Genomic DNA, 27,868 nt, shown 5'->3' with positions numbered 1-27,868 from the left:
TTTCAGCATGAGAATGAGCACGAACAAAACACACAATGGATGGATGGCTCAAGACTTTTGCACAATACTGTATGCTGCCTTGTAACTCTGAAAGTTTTTCTACTATAATCTATTTACAGATGTAATAATAGGCTTTCAGCATATTCCTTGCCCTCACAGAAACATTGAATCCTCTATCAGCCAAAGCGGTTTGAAACCTCAGGGTCAAATTTAAAATGTCATGCTCAGCTAACTTATCTTTTCTCCAGCGTGGGGATGTGATTGACATCATCAGCAAGCCTCCAATGGGAACGTGGATGGGCCTGCTGAACAACAAAGTAGGCACCTTCAAGTTCATCTATGTGGATGTGCTGACTGAAGAAGAGGAGAAGCCCAAAAGGCCAGTTCGGAGGAGGAGGAAGGGCCGGCCACCCAAACCCACTTCAGTGGAGGAGCTACTGGATCGTATCGATCTCAAGGTACATTACCAGCCAGATTTTGCCATGTATTGAAAGTGAAGTGGCTTTAATGTAAAAAGTTACGTTCGCTGGTTGCAATCAGTCGGCTGTCTTAACTGGATAATAAGCCCACCCATCTGGCACTTCGGTAAAAGCAAACAAATGCTTTGAAGCAAATGAAAATATTGTGTTAGGCAAATATCTCAAGCACATTTGCAAACAAGCGGAGATAAATATAGTATATCTAATTACAGGCTGCACAGCTTTGGATGTTTGATTTGCCACTGACGCATAAACATTAACACCCACACTGTGACTGCCACACCCCGACAAATAGTTCGCATCTTTCATCAAAACCTACACATCACTGTGAGCGTGATATCATTTCCTCCCACCCGGGCAGCCAGCAGGCCTCACTTCCCCAAATAGAGAGAGAAGTTTTGTGTGTTGTCTCTTTCATCCCATTCCAATTTGGTGGCCAAGCCGCAGATTAAAGATTAATGCTACTAAGCTGTGAATCTGGCTCTTATAAGTGCATCAGAGTGCTCATGTCCTCCCAGATTTGTGCAGTGGGGAACGGATGTTATACATGATATACAACCACAGTGCATTCATTTTTTCAGGTGGTTTAAATGGCAAAGAAAACGTGAGAAATAACTTCAAGCTCAACATTTTTCTCGATCTCTCCTTTTAGCCTGCCATGTCATCTTGAGCCCAGTAGCTAGAAACCTAAAAAGTGAAAGTTGGTTAGTGAATAAGGAAAAAAGACAAAATAATCCATTATCTTCAGATCATTTTTGGCTACCTCAGTGGCAGTTTTATACTAGATGTAAATCAATTGTAGTGAATGCCTCAGTAATCTTTTATAGTTCCAGCCTTTCTCAGGTTTTCCTCCGTTGCAGTATCCATCCCAGCAGGATAAGCTATCTAAGCACTAAATATTCTAAAATTGAGCTGTCACAGGCCAAAGTAGTAGTATTACTTTGTGTTTTTGGAACTTCTAGGCCAACATTTGGTTACACTGGAAAATCAGATTTCAACAGGGCCTCTCTGTAACTGAAGTGTAAATCTCCTCATCCCTGTTGTTTTCCACCAGTGGACTCTGCCAAATAGTCTTCGGATGTGGAGCGTGTTTACATATTTCAGCTGGCACAAAAACACGAAAAAATTGGTGAATGAGAGGAGCCAGCTGCCTGTGTTTGTGTTAGTTGGTGGTCCTTTGTTTAGTCCCGCATCATCCAGCAGAAACGGGACAGACCAACCTAGTTCTCTGCCCTGGACTCCAGCGTTGTAATTGATGGTCTTGCTCATGACACACGGTCTCAATATTTGTCCAACAAAAACGTGTGGGTCGCACAGGCGTGGAACCGAGCGATATTCAAAGTGGAAGCGGTCGCTGTGTTGCTGTCAGTGGACTTTGCGCTCACACGGGGTGTATCCCAAAATAAAATCAAAAAAACTTTCATTGTGTCACTTCAGATAACACAGTGGTTTGAGTGACTTGCTTTAGTGTGTGTTTGTGTTGGTGGGTAATACATTGACATCTGTGGTTGAGAAGTATTTTGATGAAACTCTTTGAACCCTCACTTGTTCCCACATGTGTTGGTTTCCTTTTCAAAATCTTGCTTGCCATTTTGGTCACAGCCAGCTGTGGCCATGTTCTCCACGATGGTGATGCTAGCTCGCTCGTTTATTATTATTTTTGGCCTCATATATCTGTCACCATTTCAAAAGTTGCGCTACATTAAAATGTGTCGACAGATTAGCAGCCATAACAGAATTAGCTGTGGCGTAATGTGATTACATGGCACCAAAAATATCAAAATAGCAGTTCAGATGTTGCCCTGCAGTTTAAAAATGGAGACAGGAAATTATGAGCAGATGAAAAGTATCTGTTGTACAGAAGTTCTTCTTTTTGTTTTTGTTTTTTTTAACCTGTTGAATTTTATGCTTCTGCTCCTGGTCGTGTGACTGAGATCAGTGTATTTTTCTTTAGTCTGCTGCATTTATTTTATTTGGTCTTTAAACAGCCTCGAGCTTAGCTTGTTGCTTTCTCTTGAATAGGATTACATGCCCACTTTCTTGTTCAATGGCTACGAGGACCTGGACACGTTCAAGTTGCTGGAAGAAGAGGACTTGGATGAACTGAACATCAGCGATCCTCAGCACAGAGCTGTACTGCTCACTGCAGTGGAGCTGCTGCAGGAGTATGACAGTAAGTAGACCGTTTAGACTGTTTCCATGAGTTTATGTTTTTGATTGTGGTTTTTTTATATAAGGACATCTTCATGTAACCTCAAAATATTGTTGTGTGCCAGAGTTTTTAGGATAACAGTGAAGGAAACCTGACAAACTGAAATATAAATTTAGATTTATGCAGCAGCAGATTACAGGAGCCAAACAGGGAAAGGGAAATCTGAAGGAAGTGACTAAAAAGTGGTCCCTCGTTTATCGCGGGAGTTACGTTCTAAAAATAACCCGCGATAGGTGAAATCCGCGAAGTAGCCAATTATTATAGATGTTTTAAGGCTGTAAAACCCCTCACTACACACTTTATACAGTTTTCTCAGACAGACATGAACATTTTCACACTTTTCTCTCTTGCTTAAACACTCTGAAAGTTCAAACCTTCGTAGAAAAATAAGTCCAGTATTATAGAATGAAACCAAAACATTTCGTCGACATTGTTGTTTGTTGGGGAGAAAACTTAAATACAACATACACTACAGCACTTCAGAGTCACACTGCCAGCGATCGAAGACTTATGTAAACTTGACAAGCTGAACGCATTCTGTACTGTATAGGAGACACGGCACGAGATTGATTGACAATGGTCTGCAGCCAATCAGGACACAGAACACAATGCGCTGTTAAAAAAAAAAAAAAGGCATTCAAAATTGCACAAAAAAAAATCAGCAAAACAGTGAAAGGTGAACTGTGTTATAGCGAGGGACCACTGTATGTATTATGTATATATTATGAGAAAATAATACTTTAAAGTACAAGGAAATCATTTGCCTTTCTGTGACTTTCTGTGAGCAGGTAGCAGCGATCCAGAGCGCAGTGGAATGTCAGGTTCCCAGGAAAAGCTGCTGCTGGAGGGTCGGAGCATAGTGGGAGACTCCCCACGGGATTCTGGGTGCTACGAGAGCAATGAGAACCTGGAGAATGGTAACGCTTGCTTTACTTAGTTTGTGCCACCATTACCCAAAGCCCACTGGGTATTAGGCTAACTAAGGCCTATTCTTGTTCTACCCTAGTCCTAGTACCACAGTGACTCCTTTGCCCTTTTCCTGTCTGGACCTTCACCTCTCTCCATCACTTGTATTGCACTGCATCTTAACACCCTGACCATGTCACTCCTTTGAATTAGCATCTTCCTAAAAGCTCATCTTTCCATCTGCCTTACCTTCCCCCAATCTTTACAAAGCCCTTATTCACTTCAGACACTTTTACTGTGCTTGCACTCTACTTTCTTCACCACTCTTTTCATCTTATAGGCATTCTTTATCATCAGTGCCTAAGTCCAGTTGTAACTGAGAAGGAGCCAAGCCCCAGACCACTAAGCCTAGTCCACCCCACAATACTGGGAACACAGAGGGGGACGCGCTCCCCAATGCACAAAACCGTTCTGAAGAGAACAAAATCACTGCCCACTCATGGACTCTGCTTCCCAACTGTCTCACCTGTGGGCGCAAGGCCTGTAGGTGGATACGAGGAAGACGATTGTGAGCTCAGAGAATATTTCTGTTGAGTGTTTCTAATCCAGATATAAACTTGCAGAGTAGTTTGCCAGTGCACGCTTGAGCTTTCTTGCAGTGCTGATTCTCTCAGCCGATTGAAATTTAGACAAATTTAACAGTCAGATGTCAGATCACAGCTAGCAGCTCATCTTATCATCACCGATTCATTGTTTTATTTGTTTTGTTTATAGCGACCATATTGCACAGTCATATACAGTATGTGCCTAAAATGATGTGGATGAAAACATTTTCAAACTATAGTGCAGTTTTGTTGTTTTTCTTAGAGGTTTGGGGTCTTATTTTTCCAATCGATTGTGTACGTGTTGAGACTGGTCTCTGCAAAAGACTGTATTCTTCCTCCACACGTAGGATCATTTTAACAGCTCAAACACTCACCGATTACTGCTTTTTTTCTGTATCTGTATGGCCCCAGTGTAACTACTGGTTTCCCTTTTATGTACATATATGTTGTTAAGGCTGAAGAGCAAAGCAAAGCTTAAATCTCTACTCTTGCAGTCTGCAAGAGTAGAGATTTAAGCTGTGGAATAAAACCACTTCTCTGATTAAAAAAGGACTCTGGTGCTGCTTGTTTGATTTCTGTTTCGCCTTTTTTGTCTGTTTTTCCTTTCATGCCTCTAAACGCTGTTCACAAACTAGCTCCTTAACAATTAGTAAACACTCTGCATTTCTTCTTGTGCTTTCAGGGCTCCACAGCTGTTCTCTCGGTACAAATCAGTAAGGGAAAAGTAGTCATTTTGTATTATTAGTATTGTGTAATCTAATGCAATTATTATTATTAATTTAAGATTTAGACCTGATACTAGATTTTCATATTTTCTCATGCAACATGCAATACTGTGCTAAAGTTTTGAGCCACACGCTTGTTTTTTGTTTTAAATATTTTGCCAGGAAATAGATGCTGTGATTTATAGAAATATGTGCAAACATATGTGGAAATACAGTTTTTGCCTTATATAATTCTAAAAAGCTTTAAAGTGAATTTGATATGGCTGCTTTTATTCTTAAACACAGCCTGAACTCTCTTAGACAAGCTGTTCCTGTCATTACTGTCAGTCTTCAATAGTTCTCCAGCCTTCTTGAAAGACATTAAAAGCTCTTCTTTGGATGTTCGCTGCCTTTTGTTCCAGTCTTGTTAAGATGATCCCACACTGCTTCAGTAATGTTAAGGTCTGGGCTCTGGGGATGCCAATCCATGATTGATAGCGTTTCATTGGGTGTGTTTGCAATCACTAAAATGCTGAAAAATGAAGCTGTTGCCTAAACCTGACAGTACTTTTAACCATTCATAGTTCCATCATTTTTGACAAGATCCCTGATGCATCTCTTAGTTCCTGTGTCGGGTCTTTGCTGGATATCTTAAGGACATGAGTTTCAGATGCTATTCATCTGCTGTACATATTCTTTTGGGCCTACCACTTCTTGTGTCTTCCACTTGTCCGGTTTCCTTATTTTTAAGGACACACTGCATTCAATGCTGAGATACATTTGATTTCCTGCCTATCAAACTTTTATCTTTGAAGTTCCTGTTGGATCTGCAAAACATTTACACAGGCCCGTTTAAAATTGGTTCTTTCTCAGTTGTCAGTTATGTGTAGACACAACACTAGTTCATGCTTTGAGTCGGGTGCCTTTTTGTGCTCGTCTGACTCACTAAACTCAAAAAAAATCTGAACCTGGTCAGGTATTGAAAAAGCAGTCAATGTCCAAAGAAAAAATATGCCCCAAAATCTGGAGAGCTATTGCTCAAGGCCATTTTTAAAAGCTATAAGAATGTCTGGCTCCTTCAGGGCAAAATATAAAAATAAAAGTGGTGGCTCAAGACTTTTGCAAAGTACCGTAATTAAAACAATTAAATCTGAATCTGGTAAATTTTGAGAAAAATGTGAATGAATACTTTTTAGGAGTAAATAATAGTATCCGGCATGTTATCTGGTATTTTATGACTTTTTATATCAAAATAAACTTGGTAGTAGTTACTATTAGAGGGAATGGGAAAGGCTTCCATTTCTTTTAAAGGATGTTTCCAACGTAAAGAATAGATTCATTAATATGCTATTGTATATTAATGAGTATTTCTGAATATTTATTTATCTAGAGTATTGGCAAAGGGCAGCATGAATTTTTATAATGGAAGATAACTCAAAACCAACCAACAGATGTCATTTAAACTTTATAATTTTGGGGAAAACGTCACTGTAGAGCCCTGAATGTCTGCTCTTCTTTAACATTCTGATTCCTCTGTATAGATGCAGCAGATCTTCCTCCAATCATTAAATAACTCGGTTATTAAAATACTCCTTTAATGCATTAATTAATGCTGGCTAAAAATATTATTTATAATATGTAATTTGTGTGTGTATGTGTATCATGAGTGCACACAGAACTTTTTTTAACTGTATTTTTTTTATTAAACAAATCTTTTTGGGGGCATCAATGCAGTCCATTAAGGTATTTTCCCCCAAAAATGACTGAATGCCCAAACACATTTTCAGCTTATATTTCATTTATAATCTGAAAGATGCTAAATTAGTCACAGAACAGAGTTCAGCCAGTTACCTGTTTCCCATCTGTGTGCCGCTGTCACAGCAAAGTATAGTATCCTGACTAAAGAAATAATTAAATTTAGAGATTGTAATTAAGAGTGATGCAACGGTATGTGCATAATTATGCAATTATGTATTTAAAGGTATAGCTTACCATCCTTTTTAACCTTCGTAGTCAGTCAACAAACTTTTCTGATACACATGAGAACTGTTGAAGCATTTCTTGGGATTTCATCTATTGAACTCCTTCCTGTCATTCCACTGTTGAGTTGCACTATATGGCTCTCATCCATTTCATTCATCCATTTTGCTCTGTAAATCAAAGGATATATGGTAAGTTACTTCATACTTTTGTTCCAAGGCTTTTGAAGTCCCCCGTTCAGGCAGCTTTCTTTGGGGTTATTTCTATAGTGCCAACAAAAGTTCATGAATCAGAACACTTATCTTCATATCTCATCTTTAGAAGCCCTGTCTGCTTTTGACTGGCTAATGTTGTAAGGATATGATGTTTCTATCAGTTTTATTTTTTTATTTAGTTTTCAGACCCACAGGAAAGTGAGTATTGGTGTTAATTCATTTTTTTCCTCTAATAAATTTTTCTTCATTTTTGCAAAAAGTCATCACAGAGGACAGCAAATGTCTGTGGTGCAATAAATGGACAAATTGGAGTCCTGCAGTGTGCAAGCTGCTGAATTTTTACAGACATAAAAATGTAAAACAGTTGGGAGGAAAGGCAGCCAAGACAGTAAAGAACACTCATGCTGAGTCATGCACGGTATTTGCATGAATAGAGTATTTATATTAGCGCAAGTCTTTCCATGAGAAGTGGAAGAGTGAGAAACGTATTCACTGTAAAGAGGGAGAAACCTTGGAAACTATCTAGAGTTCAAAGCTAAGAGAATTTTTTTTATTTTCCAGGTAAAAGCAGGAAAGCAACCAGTCATTTTTCAGCAGGACACCAGTCTCCAGATTACCCAACACTGCCCATGACTCTTTCTACAGAGGCTCTTCAGCAGAACAGCAAAAATCAGCGCACAAAGTTTCCAAAAAGTTTCTTCATCAAGCCCTCCCTTAAGGGCTTCAACCTGCTCGGGCTGCGAAAAGCCCAAAGACGGTCTCCAATCCCAGCCAGCCGCAGCTGCGAGGACCTTGATGGTCCCCCGCAGCCCACCGGACCCTGGAAGCGCTCCCACTCTCTGGGAGATCTGCAGAACTTTGAGCAGAAGAACGATCTCAGTGTGGAGCTTAAGCTTAGTAAGGAAATACCCAAATCAGGCAAAACTAGCCCCATCAAGCCCTGTAGAGACGCCGTTTCTCCAGCTCAAAATGGGACTCCAACGGTTAGTCCTAAAGGAAGGGCTGATAGGCCGCCAGTACCCTCACAGCTTCGCCTACGCTCTTCTTGTCCAACATCAATGTCCTCCAACCCTCCAGAGCCCCTTTCCAGCCCCACTCCAAGTCCTCCTGATTCTAGTGCTAGTGGGGAGAGGGTGATGCGGACTCACCCCAAAAAGCCTCCCATCCCTCCCCCTGTACCTGCAAAGAAATCTAGAGAGAGACTAGCCAATGGCCTTCGTCACCCCCCTCTCTCCCTTCCCTCCTCGCCATCCCCTACCGCCTCGCCTACCCACTCCTTCAATCGCTCTCAACCCAGCAGCCCTATAATCCGCAGCCCTGGCCTGAGTGCCCCTGCTCTGCCTCCCAAGACCCCAAGTACTCCAGCCAGTCCATGTGCCACCTCATCAGCCTCATCCATGGGCGAGGAATCCGGCACTCCACCAGCGGTGCACCCTCCCTGGCTCTCGGATCTTGGAGGCAAGATGGCTGTTACGAGGAAACTTTCCCATACCAAGATAGGTCCTGATCTTTTTACCCTCCTGGAGCAACGGCTGCAGAGTGAGGGCATTGATCTTACCGAGGAGCCCTACTCTGACAAGGTTAGTTAAGCATCATCTAAAACATGAAAAGTTACCTCATATTTTACATTACAAATTACATTTTACTTTCACTGGTGATAGATGAATTTATAACCAGTTCAGATACCATTAAAATGAAGGGTGACAGTTTAACATTGAATCATTAAAAAGCTTAAAACTGGTTTCCTTCAGTAACTGTTTGTTCTTGAAGCAGAAGTTTTTGTGCTGAAAAATAGATGTACACACACAGATAGGATATTTGGTTTTTAAAAAGAATCACATCCTTTTCAGTGCTCAAGAAAAATATTTGATTTATAAAAATCCAAACCACCTTCAGGCCATACTTTTCTGGCGTCAGGGTCTTTTGGTTCAGCATTGTAACATGCCTAACTTAACTCAGTCATAATTTTACCGAAGCTCTGATCCAAATAATTTTGTGTTCAGGGCAAAAACATGAGCAGCTTGCTTTTGGAACTTGGTTTAAAAATAGACGCTAATAGAGTCTAGAGTCTGTGTGTTTCTCATTGTGTGCGCATGCCGTTTTATATCTAAAGGCATTTATTTGTGAGTGTGGGTGGGTGAGGGTGTGTGTGTGTGTGTGTGTGTGTGCATGCGCAATAATAAATATGCTGGAGCTGAGAAGGAAAGACTGTGGCTTGAGTCTCACTATGATGCGGTTCAGACTGTTAAGTTTATGGGCTGAATCTTACTGAAGGCAGACGGGGTTATAAAACCTCCTGGCTCTTGCCAGACCCCAGGCTGGGCCCCTTGAACATGTTGGAGCCCCCAGCACTGGCAAGAAAACAACACATATGCAAACAGAGGCATCAAGTGATGAGGTGAGAAGTGGGACCCTCGACCACAGCAGAGCTCTGCTGGATTCCTGTTAGTCATAAGTGGACTGGCAGAGACATGAGAGGCGCATTGTTGTCTTACTAGCAACGTGTGCCAGTGCGCCTTGAGGCTTCACTCTGGCTGTCAGAAGTCAGTTAGGTAACTTAATGAATGATTTAGATTATGAGTGAATCAGTATCTACAGATTTCAGTGAAGGAGGGCGTTAGGGCATGGCTAGTAGAGATTGTAGGGGGGGGGGGGAAAGAAGATGAAAGTGTTTTGCGATTTGATGGAGCAGCATAGCAAAGTTTTGAATGAAGGTAGGAAATAGGACAGGACCCAGGGGTTCATACATTCCTGGTGAAGGAGCAGATGGACACTTTTGGATGACACTGATGTTGGAAATGGGGAGGAGGTGATTTGCATGAATAGCTGTCTAAAAGGTCAAATGAAAGAATAGACGTTTCAAAGAACAGGAACGCATTTGCTTATTGATTTTAGAAGGCGTTTAATGATACTAGCTTTAAGTGGTTTCAAAGTGTTGTTCTCTCCTAGCCATATTCAATGTCTTTCTCACAACTTTCCTCCTTCAGCACGGCCGATGCGGCATCCCCCACCCGCTGGTACAGCGTTACTCCGAGGATCTGGAGCAGCCAGTCAAAGACGTGGCGTCTACCATAGACCAGCTCAGAGTCAAAGAGCTCCGTAAACAACACCGCATGGCTGTAAGGGAACAATAATTATCCTGAGTGTTTCGATAGAGTCCACTTTTGGGCAATTTTATGCATTTTAGTGTGAGATAAATGCTGTGAGGCTTTTCTGAAATGTAACAATGAAGCCTGGAAAATTGGTCAGTTCGAAGGACCAAAAGCCATTGTTGGGGTGAAGTGCAAATTACGGTTGTTTGGCTATCTAATGGTCCAGCTAAATGTGGAAATAATAAAGGGAATGGCTATGTAATTACTGTTATGAAACAACAGTAAAAGCACTAAAGATGTTAATAGAGCCTCATGAGTTGTTCAGAAACAGAGCTTTCGGGCCAAAGTTGCCTACAAAATGCACCATCATCCTGTGAAACTAATGATTTTTAAACCACTGTGTCACTCAGATCCCCTCTGGAGGTTTGACGGAGATGTGCCGAAAGCCTCCCACCTTAGGAAACATCAGCACAGTCTCCGATTGGCTCATCTCCATCGGCCTACCCATGTACTCCACAACTCTGGCAACAGCAGGGATTGACACGCTGAGCCGCGTGGCCTTGTTAACCGAGAGCAGTGCGTGGGAAGCTGGGGTGCGGGACGAACGTCACGTCCGCCGCCTGATCTGTGAGGCGCGATCGGTCCACGCACACAGAGAGGTTCAGTCGTAATCATGCTGGTGGAGTCGAGTCGCATCAACTCACTGATCCGCACCATCTCGTGGTCAGTAGGTGGCCTTGGGTAAATTGGCCCTCACGGCACTACAGCGTTTCTTCTCGCACATGTTAAAGACATATCCTGCTCTCTGATTTTTTTTTTCCTTTCTCTTTTATCACGCTGTCTTTTTTCCAAATGTTTACGACATCGAGGAGTTCCTCCAAACAGCCAAGACAAGATATCAGATGCCTTTAAAAGAAAAAAGACAAAAAAGACTGTAGACTCACTGTGTGGGATGACTTCCATTCTGAAGACATCTCCCAAAGTCTTAAAATAAAGACTTGGATCTGCCTTTAAGGAAGATAGCACACAGGGTTTTTTTTTTTTTTTTTTTTTTTTAAGGATGGATTTTTTTTTAAAAAAGAAAACCAAGAAAGACTATTTTCTGCATATTTCATAAGTGCTTCATTTTTCATCTGTCGTGTGGCAGAGGCAACTTAATCTGAGGGTCATTTAAGGAAGTAGCTCAGCCAAAGCAACATAATTCGATGTTTGCTACCCACTAATAGTTTCACGATGACGCGACACATTTAATATCTGGACTGTTAATCGACTAAATACACACACCAAACAATGGCTTCGAGGTGGCTTATTTTGTGTCATGCTTATATATTGTAGCATAGTGCACATCTTAATTTCAAAATGACTCGTGTTAAAATTTGTGTTTTGCATTTTGATCGTTGCGGGCTTACTTCGAGCCCACCCTGTCATTTTATAGTTCTGTATTTTATACTTTACCCTTTCACAACAATATCCTGGATGGGCACTTTGCTCTTATATAACGTCTTAAAGAAAGCTCTGTTTTGCTGTAGAATTTACAATCACCTCTCGCTGAAATAATACATTCCCTGGTGTGTCAACGGACCTTTTAAGTTGCCTTACCATTATGATTGAGGAGCTACAAAGACTGAGACTGAACTGTGGCATATATCCTATACTATACATATTATACATGCATTCTCAACTAGATCATTTCACTGATATACATGGATGTGGAGCCCAGAACATGTTTCTAAGTGATTGAAGTGTTCATTCCAGTGAAGCCAGGCTAATACCACAACACCACAGGCTTGCCACAGGCATGACCATTGCTTGCTGAACATCTCTGGACCATATTAAAACACACTGACTGTACGCGTTACAGAGGGGTTATGGAACCGGGAAGCACGAAGACACAGCTGACGTCTGGGCTGTCAGGTCCCGAATTTACTGGACTGTCGACAATGGCTGCAGCGTTGAGGAATTTAAATCATAGCAGAACAATAAGCTGTGTGGGATGTATTTTCTTTTCTTCAAATCAATGCTAGTATGAGTTGTCAAACAGTTAAAAGGAATAGTCGATGCAAGCTATCACATCAGGTGAAAAGCTGACCTCCGTGTTCAGAAAAACAAGTTTTAAAATTCAGGGAAATGCTGAGCGAGGTCGGCCTGAGGGGGGAGGGAATCTTGGGATCAAAAACACAACTGAAACTATCCAGAATCTCATTAGTCTTTCGTTTGCGCACGCTAAATGAAACTGAACAAATAAATATTATTTCTCTCCCTCCCTTTTTATTTCTAACAGTTATAACTTTTGTAGCCAGAATCAAGCTGATGACTTACTTCATTTCATTAATCGAAATTCTGAACAACAGTTACTCCAAAATTTAGAGGTTATGTTTTGCAGTGGGCACTTGGCAGGCAGATGGATCGATGGATATACGATGCCTTTTTTCCTCTCAATCAAAGTGGTGCTCTGGGCTAAGTGAGGAGAGGGGGTCGTTAGTAGAAGACCCGAAAAGTGTTTTGTAAAGATTGAAAATACTGACACTGTAAATGCACTTTAGATGGTCTAACTGTTTTATAGGCAAAAATTGGCTACATTTTGTTCACAGGTCCATTAATGGACAACTTTGTCAGGTAATGTAAAGAGTTTCAAAGGGGTTATGCTGGTATTTTAATGTAGTATTGAGTTCCCAATGCCAAGTTTAATTCAACTGAGTTCCAGTTACTCACTTCCAGTTTGTTTTGCAACCTAAATTCTTAATTACATATATGAAATGCTTAGCAGAAGTTGCACATTCTGTATATGTAATTGATATTTAAATAACTTATTTTTTGCTTTTTTTTTTTCATGTCATCTTGTAATTAGCTGTATTATATGAATAGCAATACCTTCCTGCGTAATGCATATTGCTTTAGCCAGTAAGGAGCGACAGTATGTATTGTAAAATATGTGTACAAATAATTTTATTTGGTTTTCATCTACCTAATGATTGTCCATACAGATTTGCCTGTGTATTGAAACAACAAAAGCAATGTCCATAACTATTTGTCATTCTGAAATATAATAAACTGTTTCTTGCAATGACTGTGGCCTGCTCATTGCAACTATACAGCTGTACCCACAAAGGCAAAGTAGTGGAAAGCTATGTGTAAGCTATACACTGGCTTTGGGCCTGTGTGCTGGACTGTTGAGATCTGTTTTAAATATATATTAAAACAATAACCTAAAAAAACCAAAGACCCAAGACTTGCACTGTACTGAGCGCATTTTGTTTTTAGAGAACTTGCTTGTGCCACAGAAAACTAATAAAGAGGCAAGAGATGATCTGTTATCATGTTTGGAATTGGCAGATCTGAATAACCTCATGTAGATACTATAATGCCAAAGGCTCAGTTGGCAGAACTCTGTAAAGACAAGGAGCTTAGAAACAGTGTCTTTTGTCTGGCTCATAATGCCTCATTTCAAAAACTATACACACATCAGCTCATGACAACAAGATCCAAAGCAAATTTGTTCTGCAGGCAGTCTGTCTAGCCTTTGTTGCAGTGCAGCTGTTGACAGCGAAAGCGCACTGAGGTTTTCCAGTCTTATTCATGTTGAGGAGTCACAAATGGATAAAGAGCAGAGTGTAAACCCCGGTTTGGTTATATGTCCCCCCCCCATCCCTGTCGATGACTGCATGCGCCATTTGGGAGTCGATTTTACTTGCATGGCTTTTATCTCGGCTCATATCTATCTTTCTTCGGAGTGAAAACGCAGCTAAACAAGCATTTCCTTCAAGATGGATAAGATCAAAAATATGTGATGGCTGCAAAAGAAACCCTCCAACAAATAAGCAGCAACAGTTCAACAATCTCTTATAGTTTTATAGTCTTATAGTTATACTTTATGCCTACCCGACTCAATGTCAGAAAGAACCACTGCTCATTGAAACTGACATATTTCAGGGGGAAAGGTTTACAGTGAACCTTGTCTGCTTTAGCTGATTTGCCATTATTCTGAATCACTTCTCTTTCCAAGCTTTTGAATGGATGCTGTATAACTTCATCTTGCCACAGCCTATAATGAAAGCTCCCTAAGATCCTGAGGGATTCTTGATAGAACAATCCACCATACATGATACCTCATTGGCCATTTTATTAGGTACACATCTAACATGCACTTATGCGTCAGCATATCAATGTATTTAGGTGTGCAGTATTCAGAAATTGCTGCTCTACTGGGATTTTTTCACATAACCATCAATAGGTCCTAATAATAGAAAATATCCGGTGAGCAGAGTTCTCTGGGTAAAAATGTCTTGTTTAGGTCAGAGGATAGCCAGACTGCTTTGGGCTGATAAGTAGAAACTGTTAAAGTGCAGAAGACCATCTCTGAACAGACAACATGTGTAAGACCAACTGAGTGTCATTTCTGTCAGCTAAGATCAAGAAATCCAGGCCACAATTCACACACGTTCACCAAAAATTGGCTGATCTGATGATTCTTGATTTAAAGTAAACATAAAACCATGGCTCCGTCATGCCTTGTATCAACAGTTCAGGCTGCTGCTGGTGGTGTAATGGTGTAGGGCAGGGGAACTCCAGGCCTCAAGGGGCTGGTGTCCTGCAGGTTTTAGATGTGTCCTTGATCCAACACAGCTAGATTAAATGGTTAAATTACCTCCTCAACATGTCTTGAAGTTCTTCAGAGACCTGGTAATAAACTAATGATTTGATTCAGGTGTGTTGACCCAGGGTGATATCTAAAACCTGCAGGACACCAGCCCCTTGAGGCCTGGAGTTCCCCACCCCTGGTGTAGGGAATACTTCCTTGGCACTCTTTGAGCCTTTTGGTACTATTTTAGCATTCTTTAAAAGCCACAGCCGACATGAGTATCATTACTCACCACAGCGTACCCATCTTCTGATGGCTACTTCCAGCATGGTAACATGCTATTACACGAAGCTCAAATCATCTTAAACTGGTTTCTTGAACATGAGAATGAGTTCACTTCACTCTAATGGCCTCCACAGTCACAAGATCTAAATCCAGTAGATCACCTTTGGAATGTGGTGGAATGGAGGATTCACATGATGGATGTGTAGCTGGCATGTCTGCAACTGTGCTATTCTAGGAGCTTGGAAAGAAAGCAACTCGTCTTTAAGTTTTTTGAAAGTTCAAGAAACTTCAAAAGGTCCAGTCGCTTTCTTTCCAAGCTCCTTAGACTACCACGACCTGGATGACTGAGAACTGACATGAAGAAATCAGATGTGTGATTTCCTCATGCCAGTATAGACCAAAATCTCTGAGGTGTGTTTTGAACTTTGGAGGTGCAAGGGGTGCAAGTCAGTATTAGCAAGGTTTACATAATAAAGTGACCAACGAGTGTGACTGGATCATTGTGGACTTCATCAAAAGCAGGAACCACCAGCAAATTTAGTCCCATGAGACTGAGAGGTGTCCTCATTATCCCAAGATTCTACAAAACACAGTGATACATTGAAGACAATGCAATACTTTAATCCATCATTAAATTTGTTTGCACCGTTTATCCCATAAAAGAGGTCGATATTGATTTAAATAACTCCACCACCACAAGGTTTGTTGTGCAAAACTGAAGTTCATTTTCTGTTCCTCTTGGTATTTTTCAAGCTTTTACTAATCTGTATAGTTCACACAAATCTTTGAGGAGTCACAGCTTGGTTCGCAGATGCACAGTGCATCTATGTTAAAGCGCAAACTCAAAGAAACGTCAGTAGTACTACAGTCCAAAGATATTACTGACCAACACAGAGTTGGTCAGTAATATCTTTATAGTATCTTCATAGTAGTCTTTTAAAGTTAAGATGGCTTAAAAGTAAACACATCTAAATGACCAACATCTGAAACATTCGCAGTGGCCTTGCAGACTATGAGCTTCCTCTTGGTGCATGTGAGACTTGAAACACATCAAAAGGAGAAGACTTTTGGAGCCATGTCCAGTAATTCTAATTAGACTACGCCTGAGGTACTGTGGTGTCCTCAGTGCTTTCCATACTGTAGTACCATGAAATAAACTTCTGTGCTGTATGGCAGATTTTGACTAAATTCCTTATTTTTGTGTCTAGCTTGCATTATGCTGTTCATTTCAGTGTGCGCACAGTTTTTTCTCTATTCCTCTTTATTACATTTGCCCTGTGGAGTCAAATTGTTGTCACAGCTCCTGTGTAGCTGTCAAGGAAATAGTTACTGTTTTGAATGGCCTCCTAAGTACAGGTGTAGTGTAATGGTGGGTTCTGGCTGTGCTGTGGAAAGCAAAGCTTCTAACAACAGGCCTGAGGGGGAAAGAGAAAGTTACGACATACACACACACGAGGGGTGAGCAGATAAACTTACTCGGTAGCTTCTTTTTAACATTTATCAGACAAATACTTCCTTTTCATTTGGTGATAAGACAATTTTAAGCTTTTTCCGAGTAATGACCGTTTTATCAGAGAATATAAACTTTTCCGTCTGTTTTTTAAAGCCTTTTTTTTTTTTCAAAATTTTCTGTAAACACAAATTACAGAACTACGATTATTTTTAAAAAAAAAAGCTGCTGCATGATAATTGACTCGTTTCCACCGATATCATATGAGAGTCCGCTCCCTGGCCTTTAGGCGACGCTGTTTTACGCACTGCAATCCAAACCAAATCCTGTGTGAAGTGGAAGTTTTTCTGATTTCCACGTTTAGTAATCTGACACCCAGACTCTGAGCAGAAGGATGGACCCTTAACTCGGCTGGGAGGACGGAAGGAAGGAGCAGTCATCCAGCGAGCAGGAGCGAGCAGAAGCGAAACGCTGTACGCAAAAAACAGCCCCGTGGCTCCAGCAGCGGAGAAGATCTGGGTGCCAGCGCGTCTCCAGTTAACTGTCCGTCTCACTCAAATGATCTCAAAGCGACAAGTTTCACTTTCCGCATGCGAATGGGTGACTTTCCGCAGCGCTTTGTGAGGAGAAGAGGATGAAGAATTTCAACAGCAGTGCCCTTCACAGCCATAGCCAGTCTACCAACCACATTAGAGAGCGAAACAGCAGAAAGTACAGCTTACTCTCTGTTTTACCGTTGCGATTTTCTCTCCGAGGTTATGGGGTCTGCATGGCTACGCTGTTTCTCTTCTGTTTCGGCTCCCTATTTTACCAGCTGAACGGAGGACCTCCTAAAATCCTGCTAGACATCAGACAGTATCTCGGTAAGAACTTTTCCTTAAAAAAACCCTCCTTCCTGAAGGTCGTTATCAAAATAATAGTAAGAAGTTGCTCTCCGCGTCTGGACATTTTTTTTTATCGGTAGGAGTTATTAAGAAACGTTTATCAAAAATGGAAAGGGTCTCTTTCATGAAACCCACCGGAGGCCACATCGTCTCCTCAACCTCATTCAGCCCAGGTGGACGAAACCGATTTTCTCTCGTGCTTATTTCTAAGTGTTAATTTATCCATGTGAAGTTTGTTTTAAACCCAAAAAGACCCCCACATTTTAATATCAATGCAGACACTAACTATTGCATATACACAGCTGTGTATCATCCCGAGTCAATATCATCCCGTCAGTCTACAAAGATGTGTGAAAAAATGTGAAGTTTTTTTCACTCATTTTGTTTAACCACCTAAACCTGGGGTATTTATCGTCACTTTTACGCCGCTGTGAGTTCTAAGAGCATGATTGAGAGGTGTTATGGCAACTAGAACTTAGCAACTGTTAGGATTCATGCTGAAGACTGACGCCTCTTCTTGTACAGCCAGCTGGTGCGCTCCAGCCGCGCAGCTCTCATTACGCACGGCTTGCACCGGTTGAACAAGGGGTGAAAGGCTGAATTTATGCGGTTATTTAAAGCCTAGAGTGCATCTGTGGTTGTTTTAATAAAAAGCACGCCACAGTGTTGCCAGTTTTTTAATGTCAGGCAGGTTTCCAATTTAAAATATTCTGGCCTGAAGGGATTATTTTTAAATATTTATATAGATATATTTTAACATTACTTGGCAGCTATATTTCTGTCATTACAGTGCACTGGATCTTAACTACGGTAAAGTGGATAAAGTCTACTGTGTGTGTGAAAAAGAGCCCATTTGTGGCCACATCTGCCATAGACATATGTCTGAGTGTCAGCCTCTAGGATAAGATCTGTCAAGAGTCAAAAGGCAGTGTCTGCTTGTACAAGTCTGATCTTGTGACTTCAACCTCTTTGATACCCTAAACAGAATCAGATGCAAAGGTGATTTTCCAGCGAGAACACGGCCTGTGTCTTGAAAAAATTAGGTTGCATTTCTACCTATTTCTCACAGGGGGCTAACCTTTTATCACGTGATAAACATCTGGAACAGAATGAGAGTCACTTTCCAGGTCAGCTACTAATCCCCTGGGTCAGATTGGTTTCCTGTAGACACACACAAGCACACAGTCTAACCGACTGGCATACAAATACATAGGCAGACTAAAGCTGCACAATATTGTCAAAAATAACTTGGATTTCATTCAAAGCATAAGCACAGATTCCTAAAATAGAACGTTTTACCTTTTTTTTTTTTTGAAGAGTGCTAAAATATTAAAAGTTCACACTGCAGAACATTCAACTTTGGAGCCTAATAATGCAATCTAGAAATCATGGCAGTCAACACCAGTTTATTTTATTTTAAAGTACTTGCACAAAGCTAATGCATGCATGGTGAGATAGCTTCCTTACTGCAGTACTGCTTCTAAGAAGTGCTCTATTCTGAACAAATACACTGATATGCCTAGGCTGATGATGGGGCAGATGTATGTGCTATTACCACAGACGAGCAAGCAAGCAAATTACATCAAAACACCATTAGGAAAAAAGAAATGTATAATTTGGTCCACAAGGCTGAGTGTTAATGGCTTATAGGGCATAAGCCATTGACACTCAGCCTTGTGGACCAGGATGAGGAATCCCTCTAGAAAATCTAGTCTCTGCTCCCACCTCCACGATTGATCTCCACAGCATCTCTACACAGAGACCCTGTGGACCTGAGCCTTGTTAAACAGTGACTCCACTGTAGTGTATGGAGTTCGGGAGGGTTTTTCTTTATGTAACAGCGCCACAGTGTAGCACCTCAACTGGGATGTGGATGACTAATCGTCTGCATTTATTATGATGCTGAGGCAATGAAGAACGATTTTGTAGCTGAAAGTTGTGACAGGGTCAAATCGATCATATAAAGTTAAAGCCTTTTTTGATGTTGTTTTGTTTCCTGAGTCTGAGTCAGCAGGTTTGTGACACATTTCAGGTAACTTTGTTGCATGTAAAACAGCTGTAGAAAGAGAAATCCAGTTGGGCTGGTGTGTGAAAGAGCTTGAGATGTGGTCTGCTCATTGTCTCTGTTCTGAAGTGTGTGTGGTCTTGAGGGAGAGACCGTGGAAGGAAGAAATCTAGGATAAAGGAGGGACAGTACAAAATACTCCTGTGATTGGGACTGCTTTGAACAGGTTCATAGGAAAGTCATTTTCACAAAGAGCTCACACAGTCTTCACTCTTAGTTTGTTGTGTCTGTTATTCAGAACCCAGATGCAAGCTCCAAAAACTGTATAAGGGGAAACTTCACAAATCACCAGAATTATGAGGAGAAGCAGACCTTTAAAATAAATGCCTCCTTCTAGTGAATAAAATAAATCAATTACTTTTAATATAATAGCTCTAAGCCTGGCGTTGGCATTTCTAACTAATGCACCACATTTTCTCTGATGAAGAGATACTTTATGTCTGTTGCTGTGCCTCGTTAAACACACGTGTGACCTAACTTGTGTTACTTTTGGCTGCGCTGTGCCAAGATGAAGGTGAGGAATCCTGTTGAGGTGGGTGAGTGTGGGCGTGCACGTGGAGGTTGGCAGCTTGATTTAGTGTGATTGTGTGATAGGTGTGTGGGTTTCTCTCAGTCAGATGTTGCCGGTAGGGAACAGACCTTGTTTTGTTTGGCTCGGTGGGGAGGTCGGTGGATGAGGATGTCACTCAACATGCCGTATAGTCGCAGTAACTAAACTGCCGTGCAGACCTTTAAACCTGCTGAATTTACAGCCTGCTCACCACTGTGCGTTCACACTCGCTGACCTTGTCTAACACTTTCTCGTGTCTGTCTTTCCCTCCTTTGCTCATAAACTGTATGCTGACCCAGCTACCTTGCCAGAAAATGCCTCTTCTTGCCAGGGGGTGTATGGACACGTCTGTGTGGCAAAAATCTGTATATAAATGAAAAGTTACAACAAAGTTTCAACGACTGGGAAAGAAGCGTTCTTCATATTTTATGCCATATTTTTAAGTGCTTGGAGCTGAGACAGCAAAACAGAGCGAAGCAAAATGTCCTCTTTAACTGTGCTCTTACTCAATACATGGTGCACTTACTCCTTTAACATATATTTCGATTTAATGGACTTTTAAGCAACATTTAAGTATGCACGTCTTTCTAAGTGTTTGTGTGTTGTTATAGCCCCCAGTCTTCTTGCCATGAATCATAAATGCTGAACTTGATGTGGCTGGGAGTCTTTCACCACTAACTTTGCTCTGCTTCTCAAAAGAACCCTTTAACCTTTTTAAAACACACACACGTAAATTTAACTTTTCAGAAACGGGCCAGTAAAGTGTCCGAGTTGGAGACTCTGGGGCGGTATTAGGGATTAGACAAGTATGCGTAGACACAGAAGAAGCTTTAGGGTCGCTCGGCCTCCCTTCAGTTTGTGTCATGTTTGCACCTTTGCTGGCCAGGAATTGGTTCAAAGCAAACTTTTTAAGTGAATTCAAATAAAGTTTAGTTTGGCTGGTCAACGCTTAGTAGGTGTAGTGACACACTTTATATGTATATAATAAATTCAGGGAGGATGAGTTGGGAATTGCTGCAGAGAGAGAAAGGGAAGAACACATACTGTTCCTCGACCTCCTACAGACTCATGAATAATACACAACGAGTATAACACTGTGTCTTACATACCTTAACAGGGCTGAAACCGCTAATGTAGAGGTGCTTAAACTGTGGGGTGGACCAGACTAGTGTGGGTGATAACAAAGTTAAACTAAACTGAATTAATTAGATTCTAGTACGGGAAATAAACAAATAGCAGTTTGGTGATATATTGTGCTTACCTTTATTTTCTATTGCTCTACTTATATTATTGTATGCTTATTATTTTCTAAAATAAATGATGGAGTTTGAGGTGTGAATCCATTAATGGAGTAATTGTTGTAAGTAAGTCTGGAAGTTAATGAGATGGCGAGGCCTCTGTCGTCCATCAGTGTGTCTATCCATCCATCCCTCCCTCCACAATTCACAAAATTAGCTACTTTTCTTAGAGCGCTGAGCAGATTTTAGCGAAGATTGAACACAATGACCAACTAATGGATCCTTTTTCCAATTTTTATGCTCTTCTCCTCACTGAGTATTGCTCAGATTGCAGTGAAATTAGATTAATTTGTTTTGAATATGTCTAATTGAGAGGCTTCCTGCCTTCTTCATGGATTTTAATTCTCATTGGTTTGTACAGCGAACCAATGACAGCTTACAACTTTCTTTTTGTGCTTCACTACTATATTAACCTGCCAGATGAGCTACTACATCATTGATATTCTGGTGGTCAAAGATCAGATGCATTAAACTGCTCATCATTCCTTTATTTCACATCAGAATTAGGGCTGCCACGATTTGTCGACTAGTCACGATTACGTCGACTATCAAAATCGTCGACGACTGATTTAATAGTCGACGCGTTGTTTGAAACTTTGTACGATCACAAAAGACGCAGGAATAAGTGGCAGGATTTAAGAGTGTAATAACGGACTGAAACAGAAGATGGCAGCATTGCATGTACAAGGATGTCAGCTACCGTTAAACCCCGAAGAAGAAGAAGAAGAAGAAGCAGCTGTGTCCCAGAATTCATAGCGCGGCACAGCGCAGTTTCCAACAATGGCGGCAGCTAGTTAGTTTTAATGTTACTCTTATTATTCTTTCTGGGTCACAAAATAAACGTTTAACATATTTTCAGGCGAGAATGTAGCTGTGTAAACCTCAAATATCTGCTCAGTTTATCAGGACACCACATATTTTCAAAAGCGCTCCGACGTTTTCGGAGACATCTGTTACCCACTAGCTCGTTAGCGAGCCGGGGGCTAGGCTCACTAGCGCCGTGAGAACACCGGACTCCCCGCAAATCGTTTTCAAACCCACCGCCGTCTTTCGCTACTCTGGTTAAATATATATGAGTCACTTAGATAACTTAAAATGTTATTGTTTGGCTTTTTTTTTTTAGTATTTTATTTGTTCCTGAGTAAACCAGTTTGTCTGAGATTAAAGTTATAGTTTTTACACAGCTGAATAAACGTCAAGCAGACAGCTGATTATCAGAAGTGTGAGATGCTCCAGAATATACTCCGGTGTCCTGTTATATTTTAGATAGCAAGGAGTTTATTAAACTTCACCGAAACAATCTGCAAATTTCATTAAAATTTAATAAACTATCATCTTGTCTTTATTTTTAGTTAGCACAGACCTTAAACACTTAAAGCTGTAAGCTAATGATAGTTATATAAGAGCAGATGCTGCTGGTGCAATAAGCTGTAGTTTTACGTCTAATGGATGATGATCTGATTAGTCGACTAATCGCAAAAATAATCGGTGACTAGTTGACTATCAAAATAATCGTTTGTGGCAGCCCTAATCAGAATAACCTTTTCGCTTTACCTTTTGCACCGGTGACCTTTACAGACCTCTAACTTCAAATCTCACCTTCTGCTTGAATTTAAATATTTTATAGTTCACAGTTAATAGTATATATTTTATGCACATGCATGCACATTTATGTTTACACTCATACTGAAAAAGCTGACAAGTTAGTCACATTAAAAAGCTTTTTTTGAATGAGGCAGTCATGTAAGTGTGAATTCTGGAGCAAACTCGCCACTGTAGTCACACAAATACACCCACTTCCTATTAAAGGATATTAAAAACAAGCTCTTTTTAAAATTTAAATCATATTTTGCACTTTTAAATGACAGATTTATTGGCACTGACTCTTTGCCCAAAGTGACAGTCTCCAGGCTTCATGGCAGTATACCAAATGTCACATAGAGTGAAAATCAGGCCAGTGCTGGTCAAGCTGTCAGTCAGCATTTTCAGCTGCCTAACAGGGTTGCCAGATGTGCACTTTGAGCCTAAGTGAAATCGGTGATGTGGAAAGGTGCTTGAGCTCCCGGTTTAATTCTTTACTTAACACCTTTTCATTTTTGTTATTGACTTGTGCAGCAGATAAGCAGAGGTTACCAACCCAAGCACAGACATACATTTATTTTTAATGCTAAAGACTCAAAATAATCCAATATTTAGAATAATATTTTGCATCCATCCAGCACCTCCACCTGACAAGCCTCATTAGGAAGTGAAGGCAGGACAGCTTGGTCTACTTACTCTGTATTCCTTCTAACTGCAGGACTCAAGTGTTGAGAAAAACTACACATTACTTCCACTAGACCCCAAAATAACCCCTAACTGGCAGCACATCCAACTTAAATGCCAAAACAATCAGATGGCCCATAATTTTCTTAGGGTTGGTAAAACAAGCAGCCTTGCCTGCTGAGTAGAGTATTTACCTGCTTTGTAACACGCCAGATTCTAACTGAGTTTAAGGGTCAATAAAGGATAATCGGCTTTTTTTACTGAATGGAAACCAAAGGGGAAAAGCTTCAGTGCTTCAAATTAGAGGGGTTCGCAATGAAGACATGCAGTCATTAAGTTATTATTTTATGATTGTTACAAGTACTCCGTTAGGCATGCATTGATGATAATCTATTATCTTTTTTTGTGTGTTTTGAATTTTCAGGATAGGAAATCATTTGAAAAAAATATTTGTGTTGACCCTGTCATTACATAATGGAAGCAATTAGCATTACCAATTAGCATCTCCACGCTTGAGAGACTGCTCTCCCTCTCCAGAGAGACAGGCAAACACTAAAACAACACAGGGTAATTATCTTTCATTAGTGCATTTGTTTTTGCCACATGAAAAGAGAGCAGATGGAAAGAACATTACAAATGTACCAGTGCTGTTAAACTGCAACTGCTGTTCAAGGCTTGCTGAGCAATGATGGTTATAACCGAAGAGAAATCCCAGATGAATTTGTGGGCAATGGTTTGTGATCGGGTTTTTGCGCGGCGCTACTGAACGTACAGTGCTTCTTCTTTTTGCATGTCACTGAAGAAAAACATGAAATTTGTTCTACAAACTTGGGATGTGTCCAGTTAAACTGTTTCTGTAATGCTGTTTTCAGTGATGTTTCAGTAAATTGAGCGGGTATTTTGCAGTTGCTTTCCTGCTTTTTCTGCATATATCATGCAGCAATTAGTGCATGCTACTAACTTTAGTCTTCAATTGTATGAACCCTTTCCCCATGGTTTGTAAAACTAGACGATATTTTCTGATTATTGAGCCGTAAATGTGCTGGCACTCACGCTTGTCACTAGAGTGGCATTTTTAGGCCTGTCAGTGGCGTTTGTCATGCATATCCAAAGTTTTGGTAACCCGATGTGCACAGCATGCCTGACTCATATGCTAAATGAAAGAGCTGGAGGACCTACTGGCTTTAACTAGCCTTCACTGAAGTCTCCCTCGTGCAAACGACAAAAGGGCCACCATCATTTGTGCCAGCTCAAAGGAAAATTCCCTCCTTCTTGATCTGCTGCATCTCATTTATGTTTCATCGGAGTAGCATACTTTCTGTATGTTGCCTCTTCTTCTTCTGCTTTGCTTAGCAGCAAGTATAAAAGGGCTGTCAAGGGCCACATCCCCAACACCACTGTCAAGGGCCACGTGCTTCAAGCATATCTGCGGCTTCCCGGGAGGAAATTCAAACCAAACCCCTTTGGGGTTGCATCAGGAAGGGCATCTAGTGCAAAAATCTGCCAAATCAAAACATGTGGAGCTACCCATATGGAAAAGCTATTTATAAATCTTATAAAGTTTGTATCTGTCTTGTGTGAAACTTGTATGAAAAGCATATACGAGTGAAAATAGATATAAGATCACTTGAAAAATTATATAATGAAACTTGTATGTTTTGGATACTTACTAAAACAATGTATGAAAGTAATGAGAAAGTGGCCACTTTCATGAGTAAATCATGTAAGCCTTATATGATTTACTCATGAAAGTGGCCACTTTCATGAGTAATCACATATAAGTTTTTACTATTTCTTTTCCATATGGGTACCCACTTGTGAATTAAGGAGCAGCCGAAAGTAGTTTTTAGTTCTACCTTCTTAGTTATTGATGTGTTGTGGTGTTAGTAGATGGATTCGCTGTCATATAAAGAGTCTAGCTAGCTGTCTCCCCCCATTCACAGAGCGTCTAGGAAGCTAAGCAAAGTGGTTGCTTCAAGTTTATTAAGTTTATGATGTGAAAATACCCCATAAGCATTTATAAAACGGACTCTGTTTGTTTCACTTGTTTGTATGCTGTGTAGTCAAGAATACATCATCTCAAAAAAGCTTTGTCTTGTTTTAAAGGGTTGCCAAGTCACTGATGACGGCTGGCTGTGTTGACTTTTATGGTAGTGCTTGTGGTGATGTGTGAATGGGTGGGTGGCTCAAGGCCCGGAGCCACTGGGTGGTACCCAGGCTCATGCTTTTGAAAAAAGGTGACTACACACAGCATATCCCATAATTTAAAACATCATTGACCAAATAAATAGAGGTCCTGTGAGAGAATTAAGTGTCTGCTTACAGCGTGTAAACTGAGCTCCCGGCTTTAATCAACTCCTCCCTGTTCATTCAGAAAGAAAAGACCTTTAATCTGAATCCAAGTCCTTTCATGTCAAAAATAGAAATACAATAATTGCACCCTGCTACATGAGAATTTTTTAAGCTGCACCCTTCCTCATATCTCTGTGTCCTGGTGTTGTTAGCCATTTGGGAAGTCTCTTTGTTTACTTTGGCGAGTGGTAAATAACCCCACATTCCCCAGTTTATTGCCACAGATCATCTGAAATGTTGAGGACTTGTTTCTGCCAGCTGGCCACATACGTTTCCGATCAAACAGCAGGTCACTAAAGTCAAGCAATTATCTTCCAGTTTTATCAAGCAACTGGACTGAGAGTGTGAAACACATTACCAGAAGCCACAGGACTTGTTAAAGAGAAACATATTTGCCCGGTGGTCAGTGAGATCAAGGAAGCCTGGTTAACTTTTCTCAGAGTGAACTTACCACATCTTGGTCAGCCCACCCTCATTTCATGGAAGTGAAAAAGTAAGAAGTAGTTTAAAATAGCTGACTTAAATATATAGCAGGGGAGATATAGTGGGAGGGCCCAGCCCATGTTCTTGAAACCACTACATGCACTTTTGGGGAACTGCATTGCAAGTTTTATGGAGCCTGTTTCCCTTTTTAGGTTCAGCGGAGTTAAACTGGTTTTTCTGTTTTCTAGATTCAGTTTATTTGCAAAAGTCATCTTTGAGTATATTTGAGACTTCAAAGCTGCACTTATTAATACGTCTATAATAACGATGTACTACAGGCAGCTGAAGGATTTAGTGAGAATTTACTTCTTTCGTAAAGCACAATTTAGCCTTTTCTATAACCTCTAGCTTTTAAGATTGTAGGAAGTCTTTCATCTACTTCAAAACCCTGACACAAAGATAAAGCTGATATTATTACAGTTACTGGTTACATACAGTACTTAACAAATTTACGTAAGGTTTTTTGTCACAACCACCCTAAATTAACAATAGTGGTAGCTACCTGCCGTTTATTACTGCCCTGTGGACTCTGCTGCTGTAGCAATGGGAATTTCCCAACTCTGGGATTATTAAACAATACGTTATTGTATCTTACCAAAATCATTTTTAATTGTGTTTTCACTGTATTGCCACAGGTGGTCTAATACATTACAAATTAAAGTGCCTTGAGGTGACCGATGTTGTCCAGTCCAGTGTACAAGTTCAAATTTGGATATAAAAACATGAATTCTGTCATTTTTATTTTTTATCAAACTTTTTTAAAGTAGTATTCCTAAAATATTTGCGTGTTCTTATTTTTACAGATGGTCTAATACATTTGTTAGGCACTGTATATAAACAGGTGAGGGTGTCCTACACATATGCACAAAAACCCACACGTCACGTAGACGATGCCGTTATTTCACTGCTGTGCAAGTGGTGCAAATATTGACTTTATCGATTTCATTCCACTTCACGGCCCAGCAGCTTCTCCCTTTCTTTAATATGAGCTTTTCTCCCTCTATATTCTTGATATTTGAAAAAAAAAAAACCACTCCTCACACAAACTAGAAAAAAATATATATTTGTGATGAGTATTAAAAAAAATTTTTTAGAGCAAGACTCCATACCTTAATGCACAAGCAAGCACTTCTAGTAACAACCTCCACTCCCCACCCGAACAAAGCTTTAGGTAGCTGGTTTATATTTCAATTTGTCACTTTGTATCAGAGACACGAGACTGAAATAGACAGACAACCACAAGCACAAACTTTGACACATTTTGGTCATAGAAGTTGTTATTGTTACACAGCGCAGTTTGTTACCACTGAAACAGCTCGAAGTGAAACCTGTGTGTTCTGCTTTCAGTGGGCTATTATAGAATCGCACATTTTAATGCTCACATTATTACATTTACTTTCGTTTTTGCAAATTGTTGGACACTCTCAGCTGTTTTTCTTTTTTTAAACCTCGTAACAGGTGAAA

The 27,868-nt window shown here is 40.5% G+C and overlaps 2 protein-coding genes across 10 annotated transcripts in view; both read left to right on the top strand.

Annotated features, from left to right (window-relative positions):
* sash1a (SAM and SH3 domain containing 1a) overlaps positions 1-13,260 on the top strand; it is a 163,052-nt gene extending 149,792 nt beyond the window's left edge. For 6 of the 8 annotated variants that reach the window (XM_004541748.6, XM_004541747.6, XM_004541750.6 and 3 more), the window contains 6 exons: positions 249-458; positions 2,502-2,652; positions 3,480-3,608; positions 7,663-8,681; positions 10,089-10,220; positions 10,604-13,260. In XM_004541748.6, the coding sequence (XP_004541805.3) occupies positions 249-458; positions 2,502-2,652; positions 3,480-3,608; positions 7,663-8,681; positions 10,089-10,220; positions 10,604-10,864 (1,902 nt within the window). In that variant the 3' untranslated portion in view covers positions 10,865-13,260. Of the gene's footprint in view, positions 1-248; positions 459-2,501; positions 2,653-3,479; positions 3,609-3,937; positions 6,168-7,662; positions 8,682-10,088; positions 10,221-10,603 lie in introns of those variants that run through there. The other 2 variants (XR_190947.6, XM_012916585.4) reach the window with 2 other exon arrangements.
* Positions 13,261-16,827: 3,567 nt separating this feature from the next.
* The window catches only part of usta (uronyl 2-sulfotransferase a), a 59,287-nt gene continuing 48,246 nt past the window's right edge, over positions 16,828-27,868 (top strand). The window contains exon 1 of one of the 2 annotated variants that reach the window (XM_004541751.5): positions 16,828-17,370. In XM_004541751.5, coding sequence (XP_004541808.1) covers positions 17,142-17,370 — 229 coding nt within the window. In that variant the 5' untranslated portion in view covers positions 16,828-17,141. The remainder of the gene's footprint in view (positions 17,371-27,868) is intronic. The other variant, XM_004541752.4, reaches the window with a different exon arrangement.

Source organism: Maylandia zebra, linkage group LG15, assembly GCF_041146795.1.
Source record: "Maylandia zebra isolate NMK-2024a linkage group LG15, Mzebra_GT3a, whole genome shotgun sequence".
NCBI classification, from domain to species: domain Eukaryota; kingdom Metazoa; phylum Chordata; class Actinopteri; order Cichliformes; family Cichlidae; genus Maylandia; species Maylandia zebra.
This window is presented reverse-complemented; position numbering and strand designations above follow the sequence as displayed.